The sequence below is a fragment of the Cornus florida genome, unplaced genomic scaffold, assembly GCF_030987335.1.
Source record: "Cornus florida cultivar Cherokee Brave unplaced genomic scaffold, ASM3098733v1 CherokeeBrave_3.0.0_Hap2_Chr06, whole genome shotgun sequence".
Taxonomy (NCBI): domain Eukaryota; kingdom Viridiplantae; phylum Streptophyta; class Magnoliopsida; order Cornales; family Cornaceae; genus Cornus; species Cornus florida.
Window position 1 is genome coordinate 66,549,222 of NW_026775576.1, and position 22,701 is coordinate 66,571,922.

Sequence of the window (22,701 nt, forward strand, 5' to 3'; positions counted from 1 at the left end):
AACCTCTCTTGCGATTGCATATAATCTTTGAGACTTAATTGTCAATATAGTTTGATACCAAAGTCTCACCAAAGACACAAAACCATAAACCTAGAACTTGACTTTCACAACCTTATCACTTCTTTAACTACCAAAAATAAAAAATAAAAAAAACCTTATTACTTGTTTCTTGGTTCTTCTTATGCTTCCTCACTTTGATCCTCCTCCTCCTCTTCTTCCTCTTCTTTGTGAGCAGAGTTCAACTTCAAGCATCCATTTTCCCTCGAACCACGCAGAAATCCTTGGGGAGGAATCTTTATCTCCTCGCGAACAAGCCGACCAATTTCCTCATTAAATTTGAAGTAAGAAAAAGGCTTGCCAGTCTTGAATAGTTTCAAGAAAGAAACAGGAGGTGGAAACAATCTTTCTTTGCTTGTCGATGAGCTCTTCTTCCTCTTCTTGTGATGGTTGGCATCACAATTGAGATTTTGGATGTTGGTTAGATATTCAAGAGTAGGATCAGGCAGAGAAGATGCTAATGATGATGAGGATGGAAATGGAAATGGAGATGGAGGGAAAAGGGAGTGTAGGGGAAATGGAGGACTCATGACCTCTTTAAAATAGAGCTCCCCAAACATCTCAGTGACATAAGGATCCTCATAGGAATTTCCCATTCCATTGTTTGGCTGTTGCTGGGATGATTGGTGATTCAAGACTTCTAAAAGGCTAGAGAAATTGTAATTTGCCATGGCTTGGCTCATGAAAAGTGTGGCTAGATCACCAGGAGATACTTGTATGTGTGAATATGTGTGTGTATATATAGATAAATAGAGAGAGATGTAAAAGAATTATACAGATAAGAACTCACCATGGGCATGCATTTTGTTTTTTGCATTCACACTTGAAGGTTTTGAACTTTGCTATCTCACATATGACAACAACTTTCTCACATTTATTTTGTGTAACTTCCCCTGAAAGTATATTTGTCTTATGCGATTGTTGACATGGCAGTTCAATCAGTAAAGCAGGTGGTAATGATTACATCTCCATCTATTATATAGTATGTCAAAGCAATGCCAACAAAGATTACCATTTAAAAAGTGTGAAGTAATTTAAGAACATCAATCAAGTATTATAAAGGTGTCCAAAAAAAAAAAAAAAAAAAAAACTGAATATTACATTCTGTTAATTAGATGAGGGCAAAATTTGAAATTTAAATTGAGACAATGATTTATTATTATTATTATTTTTTTTTTCAAGTATAATTCAATCACCCTTTTGTTGACGACAATTTCATTTTAATTATAAGAGTCATTTTTCACCATGTCTACCTGATACTGAATAAGAATTGAGTGTGGCACTGATACCAATTGTAACGGACTGAGTGTTTTATGATCCAAACAAAAAAACTTAAGTTATTAAGTGGTGTTAACATTCAACCCATATATATCCATACGCATTCTCATCTGAATCCAATATGAATTAAACACCAATTAACTTCTAACACCAATTCAGGATAACTGGATAAGTGACCCTAAAAAATTTGTCTTGACAACAAAAAGAAAGAGAGGTTTTAAGTTTTAAAAATTTATTTAATTAACTTGATCTCTATTATTTATTTTTTTACTTTCTGTGTTTTTTTTTTTTTTGGAGCTTGGCAAGGACCCACTCTATTTCTAACGAATACTTGAACCCTCTGACTTTCTTTGAAACTCTTGGTGTTTAACTTCTCTATGATTTTTGAATCGATTTTTATAGATTAGTGGAATTGGTCCTTTACATATGTATGTTACACTGATAGTGCACTTGTTAAGTTTCATTTTGTATCTTTCCATCTTGATGAATAATAGTTTCACTAGCTCTACAGACTAATAGAGTGAAGACTGAACCAAAATGAGCTCAATCAAATGTACATTAACTATCTAATTCATATTAGTTTATTTCTTTAATAATTCAAAATCCTAGCAACAACACTACAATACCAGGGCAACTTTTTTACCAAAAAAACAAAAACTTTTTCTATTTGTTATTTAAATTAAATTTTATTTTTCTTTGTCTCTTTTGAAGGTTGACCTAACTTTTTGGACTTCGTCGTATTAATTGCTTTGAGGGTACTCCCTTGTTCTATATTAGTAATTCATTTTTTTTGTTTTAAGGTATTCTAAATTAGTTATTCATTTTCAAAATTCAAACAAATTAAATGTAATATTTTCATAATTACTCTTCTAGTTTTTTTTTTTTTTTTAAAAAAAATAAACTTGATGTTTTATATTTTTAAAATTTAACGGGCAACTTAATAATTTAAAAAGAGGGACAATACATTAATTGCATGTCCCCTTCAAAAATTATAATATCAAAGATGAGCAACTAAAGTAATATTTAGACTTGAATTTTAATACAGCCATAATGGATATCAATTAATGAAATCAACACATTAATTGAAAAGAGATACCATAAGAATAAGTAGATACAGCCACACTATCTACCATATATATATACCATTAATTAAATATAAAGCTGCACTATCTCTCTCTCTCTCTATATATATATATATTTTTTTAAAAGTAGATAAAAAAAAAAATTGTAGATAGTGCAGCTTTATATTTAATTATTTTATTTTATTATAAATTTACAACATGCATATTTGTATTATTTATAAGGGTGTGAAATATACATGTGTGTGTGTGTATATATACATATGTTACTGTCAGGGCCGCTTAATATAATTTGAGGCCTTAGGTGAAAAAATATATAAGTGGTCTTTTAATATGTATTATATTAATATCAAATATATATATTTAAAAATCAACCTTTGCTTTTTTGAGATGAATTGGATTATTGAATTCAAGTTTTATTAAAGTATTTTTTCAATAAATAATATGACTAATTAATTTAATCTTTTTTATTTTATTTTATTTCATAAAGATTTTTCTTAGCACACATTTGATTATCATTATGAATCAACTCAGTAATATGTTTTTCTTTCACTATTATATAATATTCTAATTATTTTAGATGACTTGATTGTTCATTTGTTGTTCTTTAAAAAGATTTTTTTGTTATGTTTTGATTATTTGTTGAATTTTCACCTAAATTTTTTGTTACGAAAAGTTTTACCAATTCCTACAATGGTTAAATATATATTCAATAATTTATATATATATATATATATATATATATATATATATATATATATATATATATATTCAATAATTACGCCTCGCGGGATCTATGGGTGGGATGAAGAGATAGTGAAAACAAAGAGTGAGATAAGTATATAAACTTTTTAAATTTATATTGGTTGGGGTTTAATAATAAAAGAAAATAAAAATTTCAGAGAGATTATAATATAAGAAAATAAAAAATTTTGGAACCTTTCTATTAGATAGGATGAAGGAAATAAATCTTTAGCAAGATTATAATATAAGAAAATAAAAATTTTTAAAGTCTTCCTATTAGTTGTGGGGCTAATACTAGAAGGAAATAAAATTTTAGGAAAAATTTGGGGCGCCGGTATTCCCATTGGATGGGGCCTTCGACAACTGCCTAAAGCTCCAGTCGGCCCTGTAATTTCCTATCTTAAGATAGGTTTGTTCAAAAATGGTGCTAGCCAAACTGATTGAAGTTAAATCATCACAAAAGTGTGTGAGTCGTGGCTCACACAGGGGCACCTCAATATAATTTAGGGATAATTACAGAAACATGGACTTTTGGAAGTCTTTTTATAGAGTGATGGAGTAAAAGACAACATTTTTCGCAGTTATGGATTTTGCTAAAAGTCTGAGGTACGTGGACATAGAAAAATATTATTAATTTTCCTAAACTATCCTTAATATATCTAGATACTACTTTTGTGCAGGTATGTACCACTTTTGTGCACTGTGATGATCCAAATCCGTTGGATCAGAATTGTTAACCTAGTCCTTACTTGAACCCGATGACATGCAAGGGTACTATAGTCATTTCACCTTAAATTAACACTTTAGGGCCCAATGAGGGCAAAATAGTCATTTAACTCAATTATAATGGTTTAAGACCCAAAAGGGGTAAAACAATCATTTACCAAGGACATCCTATGATTAGGATGAAGTTCGGGAGTAATATAATCGGATGTGTAGTTAAAACATAATAATTGTATTTTTACTGGGCCACGTGGTAAATACTAGTAATAATAAATAAGTGATAAAGGGTAAAAAGGAGAAAATAAATCATAATTGTATACAGCAGGAACTGGTCGATGTGTGGACATACTTTGGGCATTCGATCAACGTGTGAATAATTCATGTTGACCGATATGGGTCATTAATAGTGAAATTGCTCACTGCCCAAAATTGTGAGATACTAACACGTCGACTGAAACTCCCCAAACCTCTATTTATTTGTTTCTTTTATTACTCAATCAATTCCACTCAACCACTACAATTCACAACCACTAAAACTACCACCGATACACTATAAAATGCCACTCAAACACCATATATATATATATATATATATATATATATATATATATATATATATATATGTATATTAATACCCCAAACAACAAAACAACGTTAACATGATCAGCGTTAACATAATCGTTTACATACGTACTAAAATAGAATTATTACATTTACCATACCAAAGACTATTATTATAATATTAATATAACACTTTGTAAAAATTACATACCCAAAATAATAAAAATTACATTGCCATTAGAATGAATTAAAATTTCAACATGATTGAACTCAAAAACACTACAAATAATGAGGACTACAATGACATCAAATATCATTTCCGAAATAGTCTACAATGGTTAAGATGAATAGTCCATTCCGTCTCTTTTGAGTCCTGAAATGTTTAAGATAAAGGGGTGAGCACCACCGCTTAAGAATGTCTAAATAGCGTTTCCTCAAGTCAAGTAGGAATGACAGGTACATAACACATAGGAGCAAAGTAAGATAAACCCACAATCATCTCAATTAGTCACGTACATACAATATGAAATGAATAACATAGCACATATAATCTTCCAATCTAGCATTATTATTAACATAATCATCATGCTTTGCAACATGTAAAAGAGTATTAACTTCAATTTAAACAACAATTAAGCAGATAAAGATCATGGTGAAACCCTAGAACCCAAATCTATCCAAGTTACACTAAACTAAACATGCTTTCAAGGGGAAAACAAGATATTTTTTTATCACAATCTAGGACTATACAATTTAAGCAAAACCGTACCTCAAAGATGCAAAGCCTAGCTGAATTTCTCCAAGGTTGAAACTCCTCCAATTTGAAGTCTACCACTGTCAATGTGAAGAGGAATGTGTGGGGAACAAAGTTTCCTCTTGAAGACATCATATCTCAAAATCCACCCTCTTGGCAAGACCCGATCGAAAATTCAAAGTGGTCAAATGGTGAAGATCTTGGCATCAATGGAAAGTTCTTAAGATGTAATTTCAATCTCTCTTTTATCACTATGTCAAAATCACATTAAGAATGACTCAAAATCAAGCTTTAAGCATGTAAAAATTAAATCAAGCTTTAAGCATGTAAAAATTAATGGAGTGAAAAAGAAAGAAGAGAGAGAAAGAGAGAGAGAGAGAGCGCCCGCGATGGAAAATTGGGAAAATGAAGTGCCGAAATATATATGATATTGTGCCTTTAGCCACAAGTTTGATCAAGGTGGGACCCACTCTAAGTATCAAAGTCCAAAAATACCCTCTTTACAACCATTAACTACCATTGTGCCATGAAAATATCTACCCCCATATATATATATGTGCGCGCGCGGATAATGTTTAGCTACTCACTGGTGAGTAGAGTGAAGCTACTCTCCTATGTGATCCAATAATAAAATAACACATCACATTTAATAATAAAATAATTCACACCTAAAAACACTATATACGTTTATTTAATGGTTGATCCGAAAAAAGAAAGGTGTGGATTATTTTATTATTAAAGGTGATGTGTTATTTTGTTATTGGATCACATAAGGGTCAGTAGCTTCACCCTACTCATCGGTGAGTAGTTAAGTATTGTCCTGTACACACACACACAAATATATATAATTGCATCAAATAGTTTAAATAAATGAGTGAAAGAAATTTGAAAAAATTTCCAAGATCAAAAATCCGGGCATGGGGCCCCACACGGGATTTCTTAGCCCAAAAATTAGAAAATGCTAAAGTGAACCCAATTACATTTTCAAGAGCTATAAACTCAAAGAAATGTCCCAAACGATTACCGAAATTCATGTGGCACACAAAACGGAGCACGATACGCAAAATGATGCACCGAGAAAAATAAAAAATCCGAAATTTTTGAAAAAAATCTAGGACGCCATATAAATGTCAAGGCCTCCAACAGGGTTTGTCCAGAAGATATGTATGTTGAAGAGGGTAGCTTGAATCAGTTGAAGTCTCCCCTCTAGCTGTCTAATTTGTCACCTTTGATAGCATGCTAATTATGAGTGATTGGCAATCACTAGTTGTTAGTGTATATATATATATTAAATTAATTAAAGTTAGCCAAGGTATTTAATTAGGAGGGTACCACATGAAAACTAAAATAGGCTGCAAATTGCATTTTGTATGCACGTGGTACCCCACAAAAGAAAAGATATCTCTTGTTTGGATTAGGGGAGAGACAAGAGAGCATGCTAAAGGTATTCATGGACTTTCAATAGTCTGGGAAGACCTGAAATCACAATTACAAAACATAAGGATGTCAGCTCACCATTGACAGATATAGAGAAAAAGGCAGTACAGATACAAGATCCGATCCAATAAATGAAAATGGAGGCCTTAGCTCATGAACATCAGGAATGAATTACCGATGGAAGCAGTCATATGCTTCATGAAGGTCGACTTTGAGTGTGCATCTAGGAGGGTGGATGTCCTTATGATACCCTCTTAACAGTTCTTGAGCTAATATGATATTGTCCCCAATTTTCCTACAATTCACAAAGGCACTTTGTGCCTTGTCAATAATGGTAGGCATAATGGGCATTAACTTGTTAGAATTAAGTTTTGAAATGCATTTATATGTGACACTACAAGAAGATATAGGTCTGTTATATGAGGATGAGGTGGGATTAGGAACCTTTAGGATTAAAGCTAAGTAGCATTGACCTCATCAGGATAAAAAAAATTTATTGTAAGAGTAATATCATTACCAACAATAGGCCATGCTCTTTTGAAAAAAGAAAGAATTATATCCATCAGGTCTAGGAAATTTCTTGTACTTAACAGAAAACAAGCAATTCCTAATCTCTGTGTGATCAGTTGGGATAGAGCTTAGATTTGTAATAAAATTTTCATCAAACTCTCTTTGAAACAAAATGGGATAGAGAAGTCATACCAGAGTAGCAATAAGGATTACTAAATATGAGATACTTGAAGAAAGCTGTGAAGGTGTGTTTAATATCCTCTTAACTTATATACTAATTAGTCCATACCCAAATGCATCTATTATGTATGAAAAAAAAAAGTAACTAACATTTGAAAAAAAAAAAAAAAAGAGTAACTAATGCTACTAATTAACCACATTTCTCTTAACGAAGGAGAATAATCAAGTTTGGAAATGAAAAAAAAAAAAAAGAGTAACTAATGCTACTAATTAACCACATTTCTCTTAACGAAGGAGAATAATCAAGCTTGGAAATGAAAAAAAAAAAAAAAAAAAGTAATTAATGCAACTAATTAACCACATTTAACTGCAAATAACTAATTAACGACATTTCTCTTAACAAAAATAACTAAGTTTATGCATGATATTAATAAACTAAGTAAAATAACTAATTAACGGTATTTCTCTTAATGAAAAATAACTAATTATTAAGCTCGTGCATGATAGAAAGTAATTAATGCATCTAATTAACGACATTTGACAATGGATAAATAATTAACGACATTTCTTAACAAAAAATAACTAAATAACGATATCACCTAGTGGTCAGTAACTGATTGTCAAAATAAACTTGCCAACGGCTGACGTGGTTGTCAAGCATGATTATTCATTGTTTTTTTCCTCTTATTTTTATTTTGTTTTATTTTTTATATTTCATATAAAGTTGGTGGAAAGAAAGGAAAAAGCTCACAAATCATGATTGTAATTACTTCACAAACAATCCCAGCAATGTTGAAGTTGTTTGTTCGTTTGCTTAACAACATATGTTAGCATATACATGTGTATATGTTTTTGCTTGTGCTAGCTTGTGTATATATCTATGCATATACATATAGAAAATGTTGAATTCAAATTATTTTCGAGTAGCTAGCTGGATCAAAACATAAAGGTCAAGTATTACTAGGTTCTCCATATATATATATAAGAAAACATAACATTACAAATTAAGTCCAAACATAAAGGTCAAGTATGCACCTCTCATTTTACTCTCTCTCTCTTTTTGACACCCAATATTCTAAGAACAACAAACTCATAAATGAATTCCATGCTTCCCAATACAAGAACATCGATCTCTTGTGATTGCATGGAATCTTTGAGACTTAATTGTCTAGTTTGATAGCAAAGTCTCATCAAAGACAAAATCATAAACCTAGAACTTGACTTTCACAATCTTATCACTTGTTTCTTGTTCTTCTTATGCTTCCACACTTTCATCCTCCTCCTGATCCTCCTCCTCCTCATCTTCCACCTTTTTGTGAGCAAAGTTCAACTTCAAGCATCCATTTTCCCTCGAACCACGCAGAAATCCTTTGGGAGGAATCTTTATCTCCTTGCGAACAAATCTGCAAGTTTTCTCATTAAATTTGAAGTAAACAAAAGCCTTACCAGTCTTAAACAGTTTAAAGTGAGAAACTGGTGGAGGAAACAATCTTTCTTTGCTTGTCCATGAACTCGGTTTGCCATACGAACAATTATCGTTCGCTGAGCCCCAATGCTCCTCATTTCTCTTCTTCTTCATCTCATGGTTGGCATCACCATTGAGGTTTTGGACGTTGGTTTGATACTCAAGAGTAGGATCAGGCAGAGAAGATGGTAATGACGATGAGGATGGAAACGGAAATGGAGATGAAGGGAAAAGGTAGTGTAGGGGAAATGGAGGACTGGCCTCTTTAAAATAGAGCTCCCCAAACATCTCAGTGACATAAGGGTCCTCATAGGAATTTCCCATTCCATTGTTTGGCTGCGAGTTCTGGGATGATTGGTGGTTCAAGACTTCTATGAGGCTAGAGAAATTGTAAGCTGCCATGGCTTGGCTCATGAAAGTGTTGTTAGAGCACTAGGAGATATATACTTGTATGTGTGTGTATATATAGAGAGGGAGAGAGAGAAAGTGGTAAAAGAATCGTACAGCTAAGAAATGTCTTACCATGGGCATGCATTTCTCGTTCATACTACAGTTATCAGTTTTTGTTATAACATTACTTTCGCGGATTGATTTTTGTAACTTCCACTGGAAATATTTATATATTTTGTCTTCTGCGATTGTTGACGTGGAAGTTCAATCAGGAAAGCAAATAGTAATGATTACATTCCCAAATATTTTATTTTTTTCAAAGCAATGCCAACGAAGCATTATTTATCATTTAAAAGTGTGAATTAATTTAAGAACATCGATTAAGTATTATAAAAAATAAAAATAAAATAAAAAAGTATTATATACTTTTAATTAGGTGAGGACAAATTTTGAAATTTAAAATGGGATTGTCTATTTTCATGTATAATCCAACCACCCTCTGAGGCCTCAGTTAGTAATTTGACCCGATTTCAGTAGAAATAATTGACCCTAAAAATTTTGTCTTGAAGAGAAAAAATTAGAGAAGTCTTGAGATTTTGCTAATCTCTCGTGTTGTGATTGTATTGCAATTTTTGGCAACAAAAAGAATGAAAAGTTATAAGTTTTGCCTTGTAGCCAAAAAAAAATAATAAAAAAAAAAATTTAATTAACTTAATTTTTATGAGTTATATATATATATATATATATATATATATATATATATATATATATTCTCTTTTAATAGCCTTTTTGGTTGGTTGACCTACTTTTTAGACTTTGTCGTATTAATTGCTTTGGGGTATAATCTCTAATATATACTACCTCTGTCCCTAAATAGAAGTCCATGTTTAGAAATTAGAGTTTTTAAGGGGACATGCAATTAATGCATTGTCCCCTTTTAAAATTATCAAATTGTTCTTTTTAATTTAAATATATATAATTAAAAAGTTTGAAATTTTAAAAAAAGATAAAAGGATAATGATAGAAATATAATGAAAAGATGCTTTGACCTTTCAAAAAGGATAATTAATTTGAGACATGTAAAAAGAAAAAAATGTACTACTAATTAGAGACGAAGGGAGTATTTAAACTTTAAATTTCAATACAGTGATATCAATTAATGAAGAGAGGAGTAGATATTCGCCCCCACTTCCTTTTAACCAAATATAATTTATTTTGAAGTGAAATGACATAAATATGGGTAACTCTAATTAATTATATTAGGAGAATGTTTGACATTTACATTTATAAATATATAAATAAATGGAGTGCATTTAAATATAGAGAGTGCATTTATCATCTCCTTTAATGAAACCAACACATTAATTGAAAACAGTTGAGATAAGTGTAAATAGGCAATGGTAGGTTTAAGATTTCAGAAACCATTAATTTAAAAGGCCTTGGCATCTTTGTAATTTATAATGGCAAAAAGTATAGATATATATATATATACACACGCGTGTGTGTGTGAGTGTGTGTTTATCTGATAGAATGTCCATTGGGCCTAGTGGAATCATCACAAGAATAGATGACTCGTTGTGGCGCTCGCGCAATTAGGGAGTGGTCGATTTGGGCCGAATTGGCCCAGAAAACACTGTTCGAGTGTCCCTCTGGAAATTGGTAATGGCGGGAATTCCAATTGTGCAATGTAATTAAATTCCATCAAATGCCTTTCAAAGTTGACCATTATGTAATTAATGAAATAAACATTATAATTGAGTTGGAGTTTAAGTTAAGATTAATATTGCGTTTGGTTGAAAGAATATAAAAATTATTCTTTACTTTCCAACCAAACAAATAATATGTGTTATTATCTATCATTTCCACTATCCTTTCTTCATCCATCCATCCCCTCTCCCTTCTTCTCATTTTTCCATCCTCCAACCAAACAAAACATAAGAGTAGACATCCGATTTGTGGTTATAATGATTCCAGTAATTACATTAGTTCTAGATATTAGATAAATGACAAAAATTGTAAACTTAACAAATGAAGAAAGCAATTTTGCTCTTTAAGTAGTAAAACAATCAATTAACATTCTTTTTTTCGTCAATTGAATAGTGGTTTGAATAAACAATTATGTTGATTTATGTAAATTATATTTTAGAAAAAAAGAGCGATTTATAGAGTAGGATGGTAGGTGGCGGTTTGGGTCGGGGGGACGCCATCTCCATCTCCATTCCCGTTTAGCATAGCTGCCCCCATCCTCGTTCAAAATTCTTATTAAAGAGGCGGGATAAGAATGGATTGTATAGAGTACTTTCGTAATTATATTACGAATCTAATGAAAGTAAATAAATAAACAAATTAATTTTCAACAATGGTAATAAAAAAATTTCTCTTATGCATGTAAAAACAATATTCAACTTCTCAATTGGAACTAAAAACTTAATATTATGGATGAAGTGCATTAAACTCCCCCTTTCTCTATTTGTGTTTTGCACTAAATAGATGTCTTATAGGAAAGAAAAAAAAAACTTTAAAAAAATAAAAATAAAAAATTTGAGGAATAAAAATAAATAGGGAAAACTTTTAGGCATAATTTCCCGTTGTAAAAGATGACCTTATTTAACAAATCTGTATAAAATGAAAATCAATAAAAACCAAAGAAATGAATGCACAATATAATTCTAAAAAATAATAATAATAATAAGCAGATAAATTTCAAGGAAAAACCCAGATTCATATAGGTCTGAAGGTTTGTTCAAAATGTAAATGTAGTGTTAATAATAATTAATGGTACATATTATATAAAATATTATATATATATATATATATAACGAGCTGAGAAAGAAGATGCGTAGTGTTGCAGTAATGATAGAGAATATGTCGCTAAGAGTGATAATAGAGTAAATATATATGTGAGGTATAAAATAGGTAGGGATCATTTTCGTTTAAAAAATATATGAAAAACTTAATGTCCAAATAGTTTCCTTTCAGTTAACGTCCATCAGTTAAGTTATTCCCCTCGTATGGTTGAGGGGGATTTTTTTGGTAAAAAAAAATAAAAAAGTGTGGTTTAGTACAAAACACAAATAGAAAAGTAGAGTTTAATGCACTTCACCTAAATGTTATTTTAGGAACATCAAATAAATTATGATTTGAAAAGCTCTCAAATAAGAATAATGAAAATGATATTTTTAGTGATTGACATAGAATAAATTAGAATTTGTTTAATACATAATTAATATTATTGAATATAAAAATAAAAAAATAAGGACACAATTATAATTTATCATTATAAAAGGAGGCGAGATATGGTGACATTTCCTCATCCCCACCCCATACACACATGCTGGGTTTCAATGTTAAACCCATTTCATCCCAAAACCATTTAATCACCCTATAACCGTTTAAAATGGGCAAAGTGGGGCGGAAACCCAATGGGGCAAGGTATTTTGCCATCTATAATTGAGAAGTATGCAAAATTCTAAAAAAAAAAAAAAAAAAAAAAAAAAGGGAAGGGGGGGGGGGGGGGGGGATGTGCTTTTTTTTTTTTTTTTTTTTTAAATTCTAAACTTGAAAAAGGAAATTGAAAATTTTAAACATATTTGTTGAAAAAAAACATTAATTATTTTTCTTTTTCTTTTGTTTATGAAAAAAAAAAAAAAAAAAAATTTATATTTCTTTCTTCGAGTTTTACGTTACCCTGAACAGGAATAAAGATATCCGGGATTCTTCCATCCCAATACAGTCACCCAAACACTAGCTTAAATATTTCCTCAAACCCTAGTTTTCTGAATCCTACACACATATATAGATGCGCACACTAAACTCTCCCTTTGGCGCTGCGGTGATATTTGCTAGTTCTCAACACACAGAAACCCTAGAAATCTTCAACAAGAGATCTCATGGTGAGACAAATCAAGTCTTTTAAGCAAAACTTTTTCTGTTTCCGGTTTTTGTTTTTGACCTTTTGAAAATACTTTCTTCTTGTCATTAGGCGCCGAAGAAGGAGAAGGCACCTCCACCGTCGTCAAAGCCCGCCAAATCTGGCGGAGGAAAGCAAAAAAAGAAGGTAAAAAGGAATAATTGAATTGGTAATCAACTGCTATGTTTGGATTTATGATTTGATTTTTACTGTTTATATAATCTAATTTTTGATGTGCTGATTTCCTGCTAATTAGGGTTTTTTCTTTTTCTTTTTTCTTGGACGTAGCGAGTTGATAAAAAAACATTGTTTATATTGAGACCTAGGTTTTAATTTTTTTTCATAATTTTGGGTTTTTTAAATCAGAGCTCGTGATTGGTGATTTATTTATTTATTTCAGTTCAAATTTATTGGGTTACTTGAAAAAGGATAATAGTTTATAGAATTTGTTGCTTCGACCAAATATACACTGTCATATCCTTTCATTTTGTTGATCTGATATGCAATTTATTTGTAAAACTAATTGACTTGGTAATTAAAGTTGTTATTTCAATTTTAGGGCGTCATTGCATAATTGAGTGTCTATAGAGATCGAATTCATTAAGTTTTATTGGTTTGGATTAAGTATTTTCCTTAATCTTGTTTTTGTGAATTTTTGATTTATTTTTATAATTCGCCTGGGGGATTTATTGACATTATTTTTGTTTTCATAGAAAGTAATGGTAGATGTCTCTCTCTTCCCCCCACCCCTCGTCCTCCCAAGTTAGATGGCTTTGTTTGGTGTTTGAAATAGTTATTCTGAAAATGTAGTCAAACATATGAAATTACTTTCAACGAACGTCTCCCCACCACCTTCAAAAGAAAACAGGAGTGTTCAAATTTGTTGGTTCTTTATATCTATGCTCGTGATTCGAGTGATAAGCTCTTTTGTCTTAATTTATTTTCCTACAAGAAAGTAGTTTTTAAGTTTTTTAGTGTTAATAATTCTGCAGAAATGGAGCAAAGGAAAGCAAAAGGAGAAGGTGAATAACATGGTTCTTTTTGACAAGGCAACTTATGATAAGCTTCTTTCTGAAGCTCCAAAGTACAAGCTCATTACTCCTTCGATCTTGTCCGATAGATTGAGGGTACGTTCATAACTTTCCTATTCTTTATTTGTGGCGAGTTTGCTAGATCTCAGTTGTTCTACAATAATGTCCCTTTATTTTTTGAATCCCAAATGTCAGAAAACATAGTCACATACTTTTACATATTGAGTGTATGCATTTTTTGCACTACTGAACTTCTTAGCTTGAGGTTCATTACTGCTTGATAAGCTTAGTAGATAGAGCTCTGATTTTCTCTCTTAGCAAAGTAGATCGGTAAAATCAAGGGCATCAAAGAAAAGTTAACAAAACATAAAATCCATATGGTTTTTTTTTTGTCGATAAGAACTTGTGCAAAGGTCGCTAGTCAAAATGATTTATGAGTGTAGCTGGAAATATGAAACAATAAAATTCTGTTAAAATTTACTCTTTCTGATTGGAATAAAATAAAATTTCATGACAATTGTACATTTATTAAGTTCCCTCTGATATTATTTGATGTTGAATACTTGTATATATATATATATATATATTTTTACCAGTGTAGTTCGAATTTGAAAATTGGAATTACGAATACTCTTTCGTTGAGCTTGAGATGCTTGACCAATAAGTAGAGACATAAGTGGAGGTTGAATTTTTATTGGTATTTTATAAACTTCAACCAATTTCATTTTCATGATTTAGCGGATTCTACTGATATAGACTTGAATGAGAGGTTTATATGTCCAGCAAATGATAAATGCTAAGTAAAGAATGACGTATTTATTTTTTTATGCCCGCATAACACCATTTTTAAAAAGTTTTGTGGATGGTTTTTGTTATTCTTTTTCTGTTCAGGTGAATGGATCGCTTGCTCGGAAAGCAATTAAGGATTTGATGGCAAGAGGTGCAATCAGGATGGTGTCTTCTCATGCTAGCCAACAGATCTATACCAGGGCCACTAATACTTAGGAGACCCTGTTTCTTTTGTTTTATGAGTAGGTGGGATGCCTGCCAATATTATGTTACCTTTCTGTTTAGTGGTTAAACTTTGTTGATGAATATTTTGTTTCCTTGCATTACTAGAATCGTTCATGTTTTTCTGCTTTGCTGAATCAATGTCGTATTTATATACGAATTCATCACTGGAAGTATGTCTTTTGCATTGGCTTTATTTTGTCAAATAACCGTGAGGGATACTTTGATCTCCTGTTTGACAGTCATTTGTGTTTGTTCTGTTGGTTCAATTGTGAAAATCTAGCAGGAAAATTATAATAAAATGCTATGGTTTACTTAAATTCTATAGACCTAACAAGGACCAAATGAATTTGTTTTGAATACTTTTTTTTTAATTAGTTCCCTTTTGAAAAAGAGGGATACTGTTATTTTAAAATAAAATATGTAAATTAGTTTGTGAAGAAGAAAATTTTTAATGGAAAATAATTTGGACAAACATTTTGATTCTTCATATTAAAATATGTGATCAAATCACTCAATTTCCTTTGAAGGTTCATTTCTTTTTCTTTTTTTTTTAACAAATATATATATATATATATATATATTTTGTAACTAGAGAAAAACATTTAGGTTCTTTTCAATAAAAAATCAACAATTTTATTAATAAATGGATTTAAAAATCAACAATTTAATTAATAAACCTTTTATCATTTATACCATTCGATCATCTGACATTTATATTGAACGGATACATTCTACTCAATATGTTTTAATTACCTCCAATATTTCAAATTTTAATTATTTTTTAAATATAATTTCATAAAGAAAATATAAAAACCAAAAAAACAAAAACTGCAAAAACTGACTCTATCTAAATACAAACCCTCCACAAGTATATCGAGAAAATTTATGACTAATTTCATGTGTTTCGTTCACCATATTTTAAAAGGTATAGTTTTGTTAAAAATAATAATAATAATAATTTCATGTGTTTCGTTCACCATATTTTAAAAGGTATAGTTTTGTTAAAAAAACAAAAAAAAATGGTTTAGTTTTGTTTACGTGTGTATAAAAATGGTCCTAGTCAGTCTAACTATTGTGAATATATTTCACGTTTTGTGTGACAATGACCATTTTTTTAAAATTACATGCTAATTCAATTTATATGAAATAAGAGAAGTAATAATTGTAAATTTATAAAAAAGTAGATTCGGTGCTCCAAACCTAGCATTATTTGGTATGAATTTACTCTTATTCTTCTTATTACAAAATTTGGCTCTAATATATTAAATGATTCAACTCTCATAAAACTAACTCAATTCAGTAATTAATTATGAAAAATTCAAAACTCCATCTTAACAGTGAAAGCGCTTGACCAATGATTCCAAATTTTGTTCTTGACAAAAATATCGGCAGCAAATTTACCACAACATAGCACCTTTTTTGGAACAACAAATGTATCAAAATGTGGTCGATACATTTAATTTCAGATCTTCAGAAGGTTAAAATTTACCACAACATACTTTTGAAATAACAATTTCACCAAAATGCTACCTGATAAGACATTTAACTTAGTAACTTCAAAAGGTTAAAATTTACCATAACATAGCACTTACAAAATAACAAATTTACCAAAATGTTACGCGATAAGTTACAACATTTAATTTCAGAACTTCAGAAGGTTGAAATTTATCACGAACATGCATAGCTCTTATAAAAAAAACAAGATTACCAAAATGCCCACCTGATAAGTCATGTTTGATTTCCGAACTTGAGAAGGATGTGTGAGAAAATTGGTTATTCTTGAGGTGCCCTTGATCCCAACACCGGAATGTTCTTACCCTTGATAATTGAGACACGACTTCACTCGATGAAGCCCTAAATCAAACTATTAGGGATCTGCTAGATGATTCCTATTTCGCCATTTTAACATGTATAGGCCATAACTTCACACTACTACTACTACATCTTTTTCCTTTCTATCTCAGCATAAATTAGTCTCAATCTTTCCCATCCCCTGGTATTATCCTCGATTTAAATCATACGCACTTCTTTTAGAATTTTATTGCTAGTCATAATGTTAGTCATGGTACCTTCTAAAAATTTCAATATTGGTATTATTGCATTCTCGTAGTAGCCCGTGTCATCAATCATCAATCGGCTTCTTTTTTTAAAAAATATTCAATATTAGTTCAACATTTTTAAATTCAATTTAATTAAGCTCCCTCCTAATATTAAAACATGCATGTGTTTTAAAATGCTTTTAATTAGTTTCTTTCTATTTGTTCTTTTTTCATTTCCCAACAAATGATGTTCTCTCCTAGGCGAAAATTTGAGCTTAGCAAAAAAAAAAAAAAACTGTCCCCTAGACTACGTGATTATGGAAAATTGAGGACTAACAAGGGAAATTAGCCCCTTCAATTTCTAGACGTTCATATTAATTTATAGAAGATCAAAGCTTTTTATCTTGAAATTTTGACTGCTAGCTAAAATAATTATCAAGAGAACTAACAATATAGAGTTTTGACCTAAAATTCTACACAATTCTGCATTAGAAATTCACTTAATTGTGCTATAATTAACCATTTCACAATATGTGATCGAAGTTCAAAATTAACCAAACATAATGCAGACACTATTATAACAAATCCGGGAAAATTGAGTGATTCGAATGATACCCCAAGATTCTTGTTATTCCGTAACTTTTCAACTCCGTAGTCCACCGCCTGAAACCAATACATCAATTTAATTACCAAATAGCAAACTAACATTAAGAATGTAAACAACAACAACAACAACAATGATAATTTGCTGGCATTTTTTATAATAATTTGCCAAATTATCATGTAATTTGCCAAATTATGTATAAATATAATAATTTCCTTAATTGATAGTTCATTTTTTTATTTTTTCCCCTAAAGAATTCCATCAACTAATCAAAAAATACGTTACTTTTGTTTTTCTAGGTGGTACTCACACACATCTGAAATTTGAACCCATAACCTTCCAAACCTCCCTTTGAAAGATACGAGACTGATACGGCTAGGCCACTAGTCCAATGATCAAAATATATATAATATAATATAAATAATACAATAACACTATATATTATAATGTGTAACCCCTCACAATCGTAATTTTATTTATATTATATTTATACATAATTTGGTAAATTACATGATAATTTCTTGACAATGAGGGGATATTTCAGTAAAAGTAAACTCTCTCAGTTAGTTGGAGGGAAGTTTTAATTAAAAAAAAAAATGAATTGAAAAGAAAGATTTATTACAATACACTACAAAATAAGGAGTTTTTTTTTTAGTAATTCGCCCTAAATATAATATATTTCAATGTGTTATAAATAGAAGCAAAATTTTATTCAAAATGTACTTAATTTAAAGAATTTTTTTTATTTTTTATTTTTTACCTTGATAAGAAATTTACACCCATTTAAAAAAGAGTTTATGAAAATTGATGTGAGGTATACAGCTCAATAGATTTATTTTGTTTCTTATTTTTTTCAAAAATCAAGTAAACTCGTCACACAAAATTATCATCACGATCAACTAATAGGCCCAAAAATTATTCCTATAAGTCACTAGACCGTTCACAACACATGTGAAGATGGGCCTGAGGCCCTAATGGTCTGGTTTAGTTACATCTCACTCATGTCACACATTGTACATATGACGTTTTAGAGAGAGAAAGTGTGTAGAAGAGAGAGATGGCATCTTCTTCCTCAATTCTGGCGGCAGCTGCCAAGAAGGTTGGATCCGCCGTCCGCCGGCCAGCGCTAAACTTAACTGACGCCGCAGCTGCTAGGATACGCGACCTGCTACAGCAGCGCCAACGTTCTTTCCTCAAGCTCGGCGTCAAGGCTCGCGGCTGCAACGGTTTATCCTACACCCTCAATTATGCAGGTCCTCTTTGATCCGTTTATAGATATACATATATGTATATGTATATGTATGTATATTGTAAACTTATGCATATCCTTTGTGTTTTGATAGAACAAGCTTGAACCTTAATTTGTATGAGAACGAAAATTATTCTAATTTATTTGAAATTAGATAAAGATTCTAATTTTAATATATGTTTCCTAATAACTTAATTTTGAATTTTGGAATTGAAGAATTCATCACAGCGTAGGTTTTAACTTGTGAAACTTTGTTGTGAACCACATTTGAAATCTGTAGAAATTTACAATAACTTGGGAAATTTGAAGAAACAATGAAATTTGAAGATTTTTCATTGAGTTTATATGATATTTGCAAGGTGAACTTGATATTTTTATTAAGAAAACACTCATAATAAGCGTATTAGTTGTTGGTGCCTGACAAGGATGCCCAAACCAATTACCATTTCCAGACCACCTTAAAATTAAACCTACAGTGGAGTTGAGCAGCACAAATGGCGATGCAATGCATTTTTCCTGTTCTTTGATGGTACTATTTTTCATGGTGTGATTTTCAAGCACACTTGCTTTAAGCGACAATTAAGAGTGTTTTTACCAATATGAGAGTGGTGAATCATACACATTGACTTCTAATTTGATTTTCACCTGGTTTTATGCTTTGGATGATTTCTTCAATTGAATGTATATACTGTCAGCAGGAGTCATGATTCTTTATATTTCTTTTGTTAATTATGCTTGACATGTGTGAATGCACAGAGTCGAATTTACGTGGTGTCTTGTAACTGAGGGAGGCTCGGCCAAGTTGCTGCATGGTTCTGGCCTGGCTTGGTTGAATTAGCGTGCTCAAGCTTGGCTCAAACTTTTAAATTTTAATGAACCGAGAAATTTATGTTCAAGCTTGAACGAGTTGCTTCTTGGAGCCTCATTAGTTGTTCTAGCTCAGCTCACTTAAGAGTCAAGCCCAAGATTTGAGAAAAATGAGTACAAGGGGCAACTATTTGCATACAACTAACTTCATAAGTTTGTGGCTAATGGCAACTCTTCCATTCTGGTGCCTGTTTGAGATTGAAATATGCTGAACTAGTACTCTCTTTTTGGTGTGTTTTCAGTTGGTATTGTAAAACCTTACTGTTTCGAGGAAAGATAATGCCTCAGCTATACTATTGTAATCTGATTTCCCACACTTTCATGCTTCTGGAATGCACCTGTGTATCCTTAATTTTCTGCCTTTTGATGTTTAATATGACCCATATTGTGCTACTTTAAATAAACTCTCCTTGTCCCTAAGATGCTACCTTTAAATTTTAAACTATTACCCATCTTCGTGGTAATTGAAATTCTCCATACTCCTTTTCATTTTGGTTAATTAGAATTTTTTTTTCTTTCATATATTATAGATCTACCTCATTTCTGATAGTTCCAGATGTACTTGGGGGTAGATTATTGTCTACGTAACTACTTAAAACTTCTGGCCCCTTTCCTTTGCCTTCTGAATCAGCTATCTTGTAAGTTTTAACAATCAGCATGCACTTCTAGACAATCAAGAAGCTTCCAGTTCCAAGTTTCCTATCATCATTAGCTAAGACTTAAATTTCTTTTATTTTTGATGCTAGCTCTAGTTGGTGGCAATTTGGTAGCAGCAATCCTTTGGATGCTTGCCACTCAAACCCCAACTCCTTCAACCTGGTTTACTTGTGTGGCACATGTTAATTTGCGTCATCCTTGCAAGCAAATTTGTCAATCCTATCAGATCTGTTTTTGACTTTTGAGTGCTCCAAAATCCCAACATTTTGTGCCACTGGTTTGTAATTTTTTTTATTGATGATTAAATTGCTGCAAGAATATGTGAATGTAAATGCATTGAAATATTGATGCTTCTCTTCTAAAGTTTTTTTCTTTTCAATAGTTCGGAAACTGGAATTCTTACATGGTTATAGCTTATATAGTTTCCTGCTGGTTTCCTGCCTTAAATATACAGATGAGAAAGGGAAGTTTGATGAGTTGATTGAGGACAAGGGTGTGAAAATATTGATCGACCCAAAGGCCCTCATGCATGTCATAGGTACCAAGATGGATTTTGTTGATGACAAACTCAGGTATGGGCAACATTTTAATGACCAGATACGTAATTATTTGCAAACGAATTTGGAGTAATGCATGCACACTTATTCATACACTTATGGACACATGTATGAGTGTATTGTGCTGTTTCTGATGTAATCTATCCACATGCTCATTTTTCTCAAAGTTTAGAATGGTTTCTTCTCCCACTTAATCAACACAGCTGATAACACCTTAATTTTGTTTGACCTTAATTCACATTCTAGCTTAATGATCTGACTCATGATGTATCAAAGGAGATCTATATCATTTGGCTTGCCATGTCAAAAGTGAAATTTCCCAGTGACCATATTATATTAATACCTGAAAGCTAATACTACTTAGAAACTGTCAACATTCATCTCAGAGTCGTAGTCCTTGTATACCTGCACTAGAGAATATGATTTTAGTATTTAGTTAACTTCGTAAACATACAAGAACTAAGTCTAGTTTCATAAATGACAAGTTATATGAGGCTTGATTGCAAGAAAATTATTTCTGGGCATTTCTTGTACTAATTAATCATTTTCAGTCTCTTGCTTTCTTGATATATATATATATAATATTCCTTTTGTGGCCTCTGGCCTTGGTTTTCTGAGCAGATCGGAGTTCATATTTATCAATCCAAACTCTAAAGGGCAGTGTGGTTGTGGAGAATCCTTTATGACAAGAAGCAGTGCAGAAGCTGCTAAGCCTGGTGGTAGTTCAGGATCATAATTTTGACAGATTTGCAGGAACTGGATACATTGCATTCTACAATCCCATATATAGCTATTTCAGACAGAGCTGACTTATTATTTGCAAGGATGTCATTCAGGGCTTACAAGTGACAGAGGATGATCCTTACCGAAACAAAGGATACCAGTCAGGGTTTACAAGTGACAGAGGATGATCCTTACCAAAAAAAGTAAGAAATAGAGGATGATAAAGTGGACACCGGCGCCTAGCAAAGTTCTTTTTTTTTTTTTCTTTTTTTTTTTTCTTTTTTTAAATATATATTTGTTTGTAGTTATTGTTCCTGTAAAATTCTGTTGTTTTTGGTTGCAGTGAATGGACATTTTTATTACATTCAAGTTGAATATTTGTAACCAGAACATCATCACACTATGTTGTAAATATGAGAGAAGACTTCTTTGTCTATTTGAATTCTATTTAGTCTAATGCGTTGTTACAGAAGTTTGAATGAAGATTATTTAGCATTTCAAAAAACTGTTCTTATAGGGTCATGCCTGGGATCAGAAATTTTTATAATATAGCATGTATTTAAAAAAGATTGAGTTTGAGCGGGAGCTGGAACTGGAACTGGAACTGGTTGAAGGTTTTCCTGGATGAGGATTCATTGATCAAATGGTATTGTTGATGGATCAACAGGCAATCCTTCAAACCCTACACCATCAGTGGCAAAGACGGCTCCAGAAAAGTTAAATGTTCTCAAAATGTCTTTTGATGCTGTGCCAAAACTTGATGGGAATTTGACTGAAAGAAAGTGATGGCATCTTAAAATTCAACATAAAACTTATTTCAAAACATGTGGACAGAACATAGTGATGGCTTAATGTGATGATCAAGTACAAAC

At 31.4% G+C, this 22,701-nt stretch overlaps 4 protein-coding genes across 4 annotated transcripts; 2 read left to right on the forward strand and 2 right to left on the reverse strand.

Moving 5' to 3' along the window:
• Positions 1–179: 179 nt before the first annotated feature.
• LOC132314244 (uncharacterized) lies at positions 180–728 on the reverse strand. The gene has a single exon (XM_059813128.1). It carries the CDS (start codon positions 726–728, stop codon positions 180–182), a length of 549 nt encoding a protein of 182 aa, XP_059669111.1.
• Positions 729–8,578: 7,850 nt separating this feature from the next.
• LOC132314245 (uncharacterized) lies at positions 8,579–9,190 on the reverse strand. Its single transcript, XM_059813130.1, has one exon. It carries the CDS (start codon positions 9,188–9,190, stop codon positions 8,579–8,581), a length of 612 nt encoding a protein of 203 aa, XP_059669113.1.
• Positions 9,191–12,941: 3,751 nt separating this feature from the next.
• On the forward strand, positions 12,942–15,339 carry LOC132311809 (small ribosomal subunit protein eS25-like). The gene is made up of 4 exons (XM_059809915.1): positions 12,942–13,071; positions 13,161–13,235; positions 14,081–14,215; positions 15,011–15,339. Exons 1-4 carry the CDS (start codon positions 13,069–13,071, stop codon positions 15,122–15,124), a joined length of 327 nt encoding a protein of 108 aa, XP_059665898.1. The 5' UTR covers positions 12,942–13,068; the 3' UTR covers positions 15,125–15,339.
• A 3,392-nt stretch (positions 15,340–18,731) lies between these two features.
• On the forward strand, positions 18,732–22,286 carry LOC132311811 (iron-sulfur assembly protein IscA-like 1, mitochondrial). The gene is made up of 3 exons (XM_059809917.1): positions 18,732–19,029; positions 21,004–21,121; positions 21,728–22,286. Exons 1-3 carry the CDS (start codon positions 18,834–18,836, stop codon positions 21,840–21,842), a joined length of 429 nt encoding a protein of 142 aa, XP_059665900.1. The 5' UTR covers positions 18,732–18,833; the 3' UTR covers positions 21,843–22,286.
• Positions 22,287–22,701: the final 415 nt, after the last annotated feature.